General features: G+C 56.5%; 2 protein-coding genes across 3 annotated transcripts; one reads left to right on the forward strand and one right to left on the reverse strand.

The window, feature by feature from the left end:
• Positions 1–325: 325 nt before the first annotated feature.
• LOC131213339 (achaete-scute complex protein T4-like) lies at positions 326–1,552 on the forward strand. The gene is made up of 2 exons (XM_058207366.1): positions 326–856; positions 932–1,552. Exons 1-2 carry the CDS (start codon positions 326–328, stop codon positions 1,550–1,552), a joined length of 1,152 nt encoding a protein of 383 aa, XP_058063349.1.
• Positions 1,553–6,604: 5,052 nt separating this feature from the next.
• LOC131213418 (cytochrome P450 4g15-like) lies at positions 6,605–9,096 on the reverse strand. Of its 2 annotated transcripts, none has more exons than XM_058207454.1 (3): positions 8,202–9,096; positions 7,246–8,093; positions 6,605–7,158 (listed from the first exon to the last, which is right to left on the reverse strand). In XM_058207454.1, the coding sequence occupies exons 1-3, from the start codon at positions 8,867–8,869 to the stop codon at positions 6,995–6,997; spliced, it is 1,680 nt and encodes a 559-aa protein (XP_058063437.1). In that variant the 5' UTR covers positions 8,870–9,096; the 3' UTR covers positions 6,605–6,994. The 2 variants fall into 2 exon arrangements, with proteins under 2 accessions (XP_058063437.1, XP_058063436.1); XM_058207453.1 differs by having other exon boundaries at positions 6,605–7,154; positions 7,242–8,093.
• Between the last annotated feature and the right edge of the window lie 862 nt (positions 9,097–9,958).

Raw genomic sequence — 9,958 nt, forward strand, 5'->3', positions numbered from 1 at the left:
CGCTAATCGATCGATCGATCACACTCGCTCCGCGAACTCGGACCCGAACGGAAGTGTTTTTGTTTTTGCTGCCGGCGAGCCTCGTGTCTCGGTGGAAACGTCATTCTGCCCGTTTGTCAACAAACGGGCAAGTGTATTCGGTGCGTGGGTGTGTTTGTGGTTTGCGTTTGATTAAGTTGCCGTGTGTGCGAGGTGATCTAGATATTGCTGCGATTGTGGCTGCGGACTGAACTGACAGCTCATCACCATCATTCAACCGACGCTTTTGGGCGCGAACTTAATGGAAGCGGTCCGTAGTATGGCACTGGGACAAAACATCCACAACATGGCGGGGACGACGGGGGCCAAACCGTTGGCCACCCTGGCCGTGAATGGGTCGATGCAGAGCAACATCATCGTCAGCTCGACGGCGATCCTCGGGGCACGGCGTCCGATCGCTCCGGCCCTGCTGCTGGCCGCCGGAGGCACCGCCGGAGCAGCCGGAGCCGCCGGCAAGGTGACAGTGCTCGGCGATCAACACCAGCAGCATCCGGGCCGTGACCGGTCGGTGGTGGCCGCAGTCGGCAAGAAGTACGCGTACTGTGGGCTCCCGTATGCGACGCCTCAGCAATCAGCCTCGGTGCAGCGGCGCAACGCCCGCGAGCGGAACCGCGTCAAGCAGGTGAACAATGGGTTCGCGAACCTGCGCCAGCACATCCCGCTGACGGTGGTGACCGCCCTGACGAACGGATCGCGCGGTGCCAACAAGAAGCTCAGCAAGGTGGACACCCTGCGCCTGGCGGTCGAGTACATCCGCAGCCTGCAGCGCCTGCTGGAGGAGAACGGAGGTGATCTCGTCGTCACCGGCCCACCGCCAGTGCTGGGGACCGGGTCTGCACGGTCGATCAAGGCACCGCCGGCCACCTCGGGCACCGGTGGCAACAACCAGCAGCAACAGCAACAGCAACAACTATCCAACAGCTCCGTCTGCTCGTCCGGCTCCACCTACTATGGCACGATGTCGGAGCCATCGATTGCTTCTTCGCCGACACCGTCGCACATCTCGGACAGCTCGTCCCAAGTCGCCGTTGGCGGTGGTGCCGGCAACACCACCCCACTACACGGTTGCTACGGCGGTACGACCCAGATCGGGGCTGGCTTCAAGCACGAACCGTACGACATGTACGTGGACCCACTGAACTCGCCGACCCCGTCGTACGGCTCGGACCACGGCATCGGTGGTATCGGCCCTGGAAGCTACCATCATCTTCACGGCGCCACCACCCTGCACGGTGCAGGAGCAGCGATCAACGAGTTGGCCGGGGCAACCAACGGAAACGGCAACTACGTCCTGAGCGGACACCATTCGGTACAGCAGCAGCAACCCCTGCAGCAGCAGCAACAGCAGCAGCAACAGCACCATCAACACCACCACCATCAGCCATCGGCGGCGTCGCTGCCCCAGTTGAAGACCGAGCTGTACGACGACTCACCGTACGAGGAGGAGCTTAGCCCGCAAAACCCGGACGACGAGGAGCTGCTCGATGCCATCTCCTGGTGGCAGCAGCAATAGCTGCTCCTGTCTGTCTCAGCAGAAAAACAAAAACCCATTCTCCAATCAGCCATCATCGCGCGGTGCACACGGTAAGTCCCGGGCAAGCCCCCAAAAACAAGGCCGCATGCCACTGTTGTGAAACTGTGCACCACCCACAGGCTTACGGGTTATCTAACGTGTTCTTCCCCGTTTCGTTGCTTAACAGAGCCCTTAACACTTCAACGCCCGAGCGAACCAACCCGAACCGAGGAGCCGAGAGTGTGAGGCGCAGCAGGCGCATTGCAGTGCACGCGGGAATGCACAGACGATCTATCTAGTCAAGGACGACAGGGGGAGGGCGGGCGCAGCAGTAGTGGCTGCTGCCCGGTGAGGTGTTCCACGAGCATCCGTGTGCAGCCCGGAATCGATTGTACATTGAATGTACACTCGCCGTGTAGAGGGGAGTAGGAGGGGACGGGGCAGCGGGAGGAGAAGATCTTTCGATCTCAGGGTGCGATCGGTTCGGGGGGTTCGGTCCACAACGGCGCGCTACTTCCTTCCAACCAAGCCGTGTCAGTCCTGTCGCCGCCAGCAAACAGAGAGTGCCTTTTCTTAGTGGTTAGTTTGAGTCGATGTTGTTGTAGTTCTATGTTACTAACGATAGTTGAACGTCCCCACAGCAAGACATAGGAGTGTACGGTGTTGTATGCACTATTTATTGTTAGGGAGATAGGTAACGGTTGCGAGACCGGACCGCGGCGTACGCAGTAGGTCGGTGCCCGGTGCAAGTCGTATAATCCTAGAGAGTAGACCCCGCGGGAGCCCGTAAGGGGTTTGGTTTGAATGCTACTAATTCCTAAGCATCCCCACAGGATGCGCTTACGCATCCCTGATCACTAACGTTTGACCAGTCCCTTTTGTCGTATTCGATGTGCTTTGATTAATCTACCGAACGATCGGTTAACGCGACCAGTGACTTAAGTGTTAAGCAGTGCCTTTTAGACGATGAGCAACAAAGAATAGGAGAAAAAAGTGCAAGGGAGAAAAAGAGAGAGAGAGAGAGGAGGAATTAAAGAAAGAGAAGAAGCGAGAGAGAGAGAGTTATGTTTACCCTATAGTCCTTAGCCGGCGTATGTTATTCGTTAAGTTATGAAGTGAGTTTATTCGTCGTTTTGATTGCACATAGCAAATAGAGTGTAGACTCTACAACACGCACGCACGCGCTGTAGTGTTGGGATTTAAAGCTGCAAAGCCCATTACTGCGCGTCTTATTGTATTTGGGGAATTATTGCTTGGGGAATTATTCGGCAAATTGGAATCGACCACCTACGAGATGCGGGATGCGTGGACAAAGGAATTAAAAACTGAAAGCCTGAAGGCTGATAAACAATGAAAACTTGTGATTTCTCTTGTGATGACCCTCGGAGACCCGATCGGAGTGCGCGTTACCTAACCTAACGTGGTCCGAAAAACACTGACTCGATTCGCTCGTAGATGTAGCGCAGCAGGTAAGTAGACTCGGTGCAGGACCTCATCGACTGGCAGCCAACCATCCACGTGCGTCGCTAGCTAGCCTAGCTCGTCCTTGTCCTCGCTTTCGCCAGGATACCTGGACCTGGAACAATCCTCTGCCGATCGTCGTAACGGGGCTCAGATCGCAGCATCCGTTTATTGAACAACAAAAAAGAAACGAACGAAAAAAGTAGTTGTCGAAAGCCGTGACGGGACAGGACGCGGGGGAAAGACGAAAATGGAATCAGAGTGAGAGAGAGGGAGAGAGAGAGAGAAACCCATAAAAAGGGATCCTGAAAAGAGAAAACAGAAAAAACAACAAAAACGGGAAAAACGTCCTTTCAAATGTGTAAGAAAAGATCCCATCATCCAAAAGCAGCACGGTGGGAGTACAAACAAAAGTGCGTCGCGGGGGAGGGGGAGGGGGTGAAGAGAGAGAATGTCCAAAGCGGTGCAGTACTCCGCGGAGCAGAGGACGCACGCCGGGTCCCAGGGGCCCCGCGCCCGAAGAGCTGAATCGTAGAGACCGGTCGAGACAAGGAAAGGAATAGAGTGAAATTACAGAACGAAATCTTAGACATTCGGATGAGGCGGAGGAAGGGTGCAGGCTGTGGCTGCGACTGCGGCTGCGATTTCCTCTCGTCGGCTGTGCAGACCATTTACCAAAAGGTCCAGGGAAAAACGGTCCCTCTGCGCCTGGCCGAGTCCGCTGTCAGCAGAACAAATATCAGAATTAAAAAAAAAAAACCGTATGTATTGTCCTTGAACTTGGCTGTCTGCGGACGATCCAGACGAGAGGGGTTTGACCAGCGAACCTTGCGGGGGAAGCTGCGGTGCGGGGTGTTCGCTCTTCCGGAAGCAGAAACAAAACCGAAAATCGGAATCCGTTCCGTTCGCGTTGGGCTAGGGCCGGGCGCGGACGCTCGCGCCGCAACGGATGTGCAATTGTGAGGGTCCTGCCGGGCGGCGCGTGGACTTGGAAGTTCCCGGTCGTGGACCAGGAAGTCGCTTCCGCCCGAACGTACATGCGCGGATGCACTTGCGTGACAGGGCCGTGCTTTGGGCCGGATCCCGGATGCGGACGAGCTGGGGCCAGTAATTATCCAACCAGCCAGCTATAGCGGAAGTTGGCAGTCAGGTTTCGTATGGGCCCCTAACAACAATGCGATGCCGTACGCGATTACGAGAGGTCGCCGAAAGAGGTGTCGAGGACCGAATCTAGCGTCCCCGGCCTTCCCCGAGGGAACAATTGCCCGATATTGTTCGTGGTAGCGTCGTTCGCAACTCGTACGCGGTCCCCAGGAACCGCACATCGATAACGAGCCATCGAACCGGGGCTGCCGTGGTTCTGATAGGGCTCAGCTATCTCACCTCAGAGATATCTAGCAGCTCTGGGGAGCCCGATCCAGAAAATCCGTTGGTCGTCCGTTACTCCACGGGCCCGGGGTGCCAGTTTGACGTTTGTAATTGGCTCTGTTTACCTTCTTCACACCAGCTCAGCCAAGTCGGGCGCGCGCAGGAAGTACGGGCGCCGTAAGGGCGTGAATTGATTCGATTGATCGGGGAACTCACACGTTCGGAAGTCAGCCGCATGGAGGAGGATGCAATAAATCTGGGGTAACTGATAACGGGCCTCCCGCCCGTTGACTCTGGGCCTGGTCTCTTCTCTTTTTATCACTCTTCTCCATCCTGCGGGCTCGTTATTCGTTATGTCAACATTTGCATCGTCCGGACTGGGTTTTTTTTGTGACAACTCCAATCGACAACACTGTTGTGTATCTTTTCCTGCTGCTCTCTCTCTCTCTCTCTATCTCTCTCGGACACTATCTGGAGCGTTTAATACACTGTGTTTACAGTGTTGCCGGGCGTCACGCGGCGCGTGTCACTGCCTGGCGATGACTAAGGCGAGGCAGAATTCGCAGAAGTGTCTCTCCGCCCATGATGGAGGCCCACACGCCACGTCCGTGCAATCTTGATCGGGATTGGCCGTGGCCGGAAGATCTACAATCCACGATAGAATCGGTTCAGGACACCACCGAGCACCGGGGGGTGTCCGGGACGGGATCGCCGGGCCCACCACAGCGCACCGCAATTATGCACGACGAAGACCCGACGACCTTTCTCGCTCTTTGTCCTCCTCGACTCCTAGTTCCTTTCCTCTTGGGTTGTTTTTTTCTCCCCCTGTTGTTAATGTCGAAGTCCGTAGTCCTTTTTTGCGCCGTGATCATCATTTTGTGATCTGAGGCTGAGGCTCTCTCGGTGAGAGTTGGCGAATTGGGCCCGATGGCTCTACAGGAGATGGCTGGGATTGTGATTCGGCTTTTGTGCGTGGAAGTTCTTCACATTGCGCGTCCCGCAATTGAGCTGTCCGGCCGGAGAGTTGACCCCTCAACAATGCGCTCGCATTCAAATAGGCGAGGTGCCACCCAGAACCTAAGGTGGACCAGCCTCGGGAGCCTCGGTTGTGTCAGTTTCCGCAAATACCTGCCTGTTGGGACGTGTTAATATTTTCGCCACCTTTCCCCGTCACGAGAGCCAGGAACACACAGGCCGGGGCGCCTCCTGCGGAGCAGGCCAGATGCTAGATAGTGGTGGTTAAACGACTCGGCAGGAGTCCTAGGGGCCTAGGGCGATGGCGCGTACCTGTTGAGCCTGGACCTGGACTAGGAAAACAAGACTCCACGACAAGCGTGTTGTTGATTTAATTATTTTGTTACTTTGGAAGGAAAAAAAAGACAGCAAAAGCCAGGACGAAACCGATAAGAATGTGAAGGTGACACGCACCGGTGAAAGGTGTCCCAGCTCGTTCGATTATCTGATTGACACACACGCTGGTATCGCTTGTGGTCCCGTCGACGGCGAAAGTGCTCTAGACCGTCTAGACTCAGTCAACTCGTCCATTGTCTGGATCCGGTCGATCCGTCTCGACTTCTCGATCTAACCTTTCTCCGTGGGTTTCCTGGACGATCGTACTAGTACGGGACCTGCCCGACGCGCCAACTACGCCAAACACCTACACAGCTCCTTCGTTGGTTCCGATAAGCGACCCAAGGCTGGCGGCTTCTTCGGTCATAACTGCGGTCGGGATGTTTTTTCCAGCAGCGAAAAAAGAATAATAAAAACGTAGACAAGAAATGTCTTCCTTTGGGTAGACGTACAGCTGTAGAGGGCAATCGAGAGCCTTCTACCTTTACACGGCTGATAAGCGGCCGGGGTTCTACGAGACTTCACTTCGCTTCTCCGGGTTTCATCGTCGTCGTCGCCCACTCGGTCACCGGATAGATACGGATTATTGGCAGGCTTATCTTAAATGGCAGTCATTAGAACGGTCCCTCTCGGGGGATTGCTGATGGATTCGGAACATGCCGCGCGTTGGACAGGGGCCAATCGAGAGTTTGGTCCTGGTCCCCGCTCCCTGCACAATCCCGACGGCCAGACGTAATCCTTTTAGTGAACTCGTGGCGTCTGTGATCTGTAACTCAACTCACAGAGGTTCCCCGCAGGAAGGTCTACGGGAGCTCGCTTCCCGGGGCTTATCAGTACGCTTTTAGACTTTTTATTTTATCTATTAAACACACACTTTGTGTACGGTCTACCTCTTTCCCTCCTCTCTCCGTCGGTCCCTCCATCTCTCCATCGTTTCGCTCTATATCTATGCCTTTCGCTGTGAAGTTCAATGGGAAATTAAGGCTGGTTAGCTGGCCTGGACTTCGATTCTGTATCCTTCCACGCTCTCTCTCTCTTTCTCTCTCTCTTTCTCTCTCTCTCTCTTTCTCTCTCTCTGTCTATCGCGTCTATCTTCGAACAATTCAATTAGCGAAAGACGGACCACGGACGTTAGACGCGTTGTTCGTTGTCAATGTCAATCGCCTGAACTGAGCAGGATAGCAAGCTACCTGTAACATGAACACACACACACACACACACACACACGAACACAGGCAGACATGGCGCACACGTGGCTCAGGATCAGTGGGCCCGCTGCTCTAGCTGCACGCGGAAACCGTCGGTGCGCTTCAGGATGATGTCGCCCTGCAGCTTGAAGTCCTTCTCGGTGACGTTCGACAGAACGCGGTAGTTGCGCAGGATCGTTGACAGGAGCACCTTCAGCTTGAGCATAGCGTATTTCCTACCTACGGGGCGCGCGTGTGGGATAGCGGGGAGCGAAGATATAGTCTCTGGACTCTTTTCGGGGGGAGAGGGCTGGGGCCGAAACCTACCTACGCAACTCCTGGGGCCGGCACTGAACGGGATGTAGCTGTAGTAGTGGCGGTTCTGGGTGCGCTCCGGCAGGAAGTTGTCCGGGTTGAAGCGCTCCGGCTCCGGGTAGAGGTCCTCCCGGTGGTGGATCTTGTACGTGCCGATCACGACCGTCGTCCCGGCCGGCACGGTGCAGTCACGCGACGCCAGCCGCACGTCCTCGTTGAGCTTCCGCGCGATCATCGGGACCGGCGGGAACATGCGCAGCGACTCGAAGATCACCCGCTCCAGGTACTTCATCTCGAGCGTATCCGCGAACGTGGCCTTCCGGTGCGACCGGCCGAAGATCTGCTGCAGCTCGGCGTACACCCGCTCCTGCACGTCCTGGTGGATGCCGAGCAGACACAGCACGAAGCTCGAGCCGGCCGCCGTCGTGTCGTGGCCCTCGAACATGATCGTGTCCACCTCCTCCTTGATCTCCTCGTCGCTAATGTTGGCCCCGGTCGAGGCCGTTTCGATCATCAGATCGAGGAACGCGAGCCGCCGCTTCTCGCCGATATCGTTCTCGTCCAGCTCGTCCAGATCGTCCCGCAGCAGCGAACCCTGCGAGATGAAGGCCGGCGCCGCCGGGGCCGCTTCGCCCGGTTTCTCCTCCTTGCCGATGATCTCCGTCAGCGAGGGCGAAGGCATCCGACCCTCGGCCGCGTTCCGCTCGAACAGGGCCTTCTTCTCGCGCACCACCTTGCGCGTCAGCCCGTGGATGATCTGGAGCAGGCGCTCCTGTTCCTTCGCGACCCGGGTCAGGTTGAAGAGCGGATCGAGCCGCAGGTGAATCTTCAGCTGGCGCTTGTGCAGGATGTCACACATTCTTCACAGCAGTAGTAGTAGCCCAGAGAGCCCAGAGAATAGGAGAAGTATTAGAGACCAGAGACAGAGAGAGAGAGACAGAGAGCTAGCCAACGTCATTGGAACTTACTTCATGACTGCCATCGCGTACTCGAAGCCCTCCTTGTTGTCGCCGGTGCGCGTCGAACCCATGGCCGTCTGCAGCAGGATGTCGACCGTCACCTCGCTCATGTAGTCGTGGCAGTCGAACTCACGGCCCACCTCCTTCCGCATCCGCTCGACCACCGCCCGGCTGTTGTCGTTGAACACGTCGACGAACGTTTTCAGCACGTTCTGGTGGAAGGTGGGCGCGATCAGCTTCCGGTGGTGCTTCCACTTGTCGCCCGAGCTGATCAGCAGCCCGTCACCGAGCCACGGCTTGAAGAACCGGTACTCGCTCGACTTCTCCAGGTGCACGTAGCTGTTCAGGATGATCTCGACGTCGGCCGGCTCGGTCAGGAACACGACCAGATGGTAGCCGATCCAGCCACGCGCCACCGTCCCGTAGATGTAGCTCAGCTCCATCGCCTTCTCCATGATCTGGTTGTGCGTCTTGCCGAGCAGTAGGTTCGCGTTCCCGATCAGCGGGTAAGCGACCGGCCCCGGGATCAGGTTGCCCAGCTTGACGTAGCGTCGCGTCTGCATCCACAGGTGGAACAGCGTGACGCTGACCACCGACAGGGCCGCGACCACCGTCACTGGCAGCACCCAAGAGCTACCAGCCCTGGTGACGACATCCGGAACCGTATCAAAGCTCATCGCTGGGCGCTTCTAAACACTGCGCTGTGAACGCTACGGAAATACTATCTCTCTCTCTCTTTCTCTGTTGGAAAACAGTTGGGACACTTCCCTGAAGTCCGAGTCCGAGAGGACCTCCAAGAACCGCACTATCACGACGCTGTCAGTCTGTCTGTCTCTCTACCTGTCGCCAAGCGTGTGTTTAGCGCTGTCTAGATCGAATACTCGAAGTGCAGTGGCGAGGCACCACCGACGATCCCGGCTACTGCTCTGTCGCTGCTGTCGGCACCGTGTCAGGTATTTATAATCGCTCACACATGCGTGTATGTGCTGACCCCCAGGTGGTGGCCCACGTCGAAATGCAAAACAGCGTGCTCGCAGCGCTCTTGTAGCAATAAACTTTAATCGATTAAATTGTTAATCGACGACTAATGACTAATTCATCGGTGTCACCTGTCACCGCTGACTGGGAGGGGCTGGTTGGGACCAGTAGGCGTGGGGGGGGAAGCAGGATACGCACAGAAGGCGCGGAAACTGACGGACGCAACTGGCGGGGCAATCTGGGACAAGAGGGTTTCGGTTGGCTGGCACCACCTTCACCCAGATGATGGCAGCCACCCGGTCAGTGCGGACCGTCAGTTGCGGGCCGGACCTGGAAAAATGGCTGGCTGCGACTCCGTGCTTAGCTCGGTGCTCGGGCCAAAGATTGCGAGTGAGTGAGTGTCTCAGGATCTTCCAGAAGCCCCTGCCCCCCGATCAACCTGACGGCTGACACCCTCTCCCAATCAACCTAATCAATGATTAACCATTGAGACCATCGCTACGCTAGACGTAGATCTGACGTAGATCATCACCAACAGTTCACCTGGACGCTGGCCGTGGGGACGACAACGCCGATCAACGCGCGCGTCGAGTGTCGAGCGATGTACTCTGAGGAGGAGCGATGTGCAAATTAGTAAGTGCAGTGGCCCCCGTGAGCGACGCGTGTGAGTGTCCGTATCTGTGTATGTGTGTGTGCAAGGCGATTTGCTTGCGAAATTTGCAGTGGTCTACACAACCTCCGTTAGAAGGTGCATCCATTTGCATACCTGACCTTCTGAGGCGGCACCA

This window comes from Anopheles bellator, chromosome X (genome assembly GCF_943735745.2).
Source record: "Anopheles bellator chromosome X, idAnoBellAS_SP24_06.2, whole genome shotgun sequence".
NCBI lineage: Eukaryota > Metazoa > Arthropoda > Insecta > Diptera > Culicidae > Anopheles > Anopheles bellator.

Bases quoted from the DNA above. Each gene is read 5' to 3' on its own strand.
- LOC131213339 (XM_058207366.1), top strand. From the start codon at position 326: ATGGCGGGGACGACGGGGGCCAAACCGTTGGCCACCCTGGCCGTGAAT. The intron at 857-931 runs GTGCTGGGGACC...AACAACCAGCAG, and splicing joins TCGTCACCGGCCCACCGCCA to CAACAGCAACAGCAACAACT.
- LOC131213418 (XM_058207454.1), bottom strand. From the start codon at position 8,869: ATGAGCTTTGATACGGTTCCGGATGTCGTCACCAGGGCTGGTAGCTCT. The intron at 8,094-8,201 runs GTAAGTTCCAAT...ACTGCTGTGAAG, and splicing joins TACGCGATGGCAGTCATGAA to AATGTGTGACATCCTGCACA. The intron at 7,159-7,245 runs GTAGGTTTCGGC...CGCGCCCCGTAG, and splicing joins CGGCCCCAGGAGTTGCGTAG to GTAGGAAATACGCTATGCTC.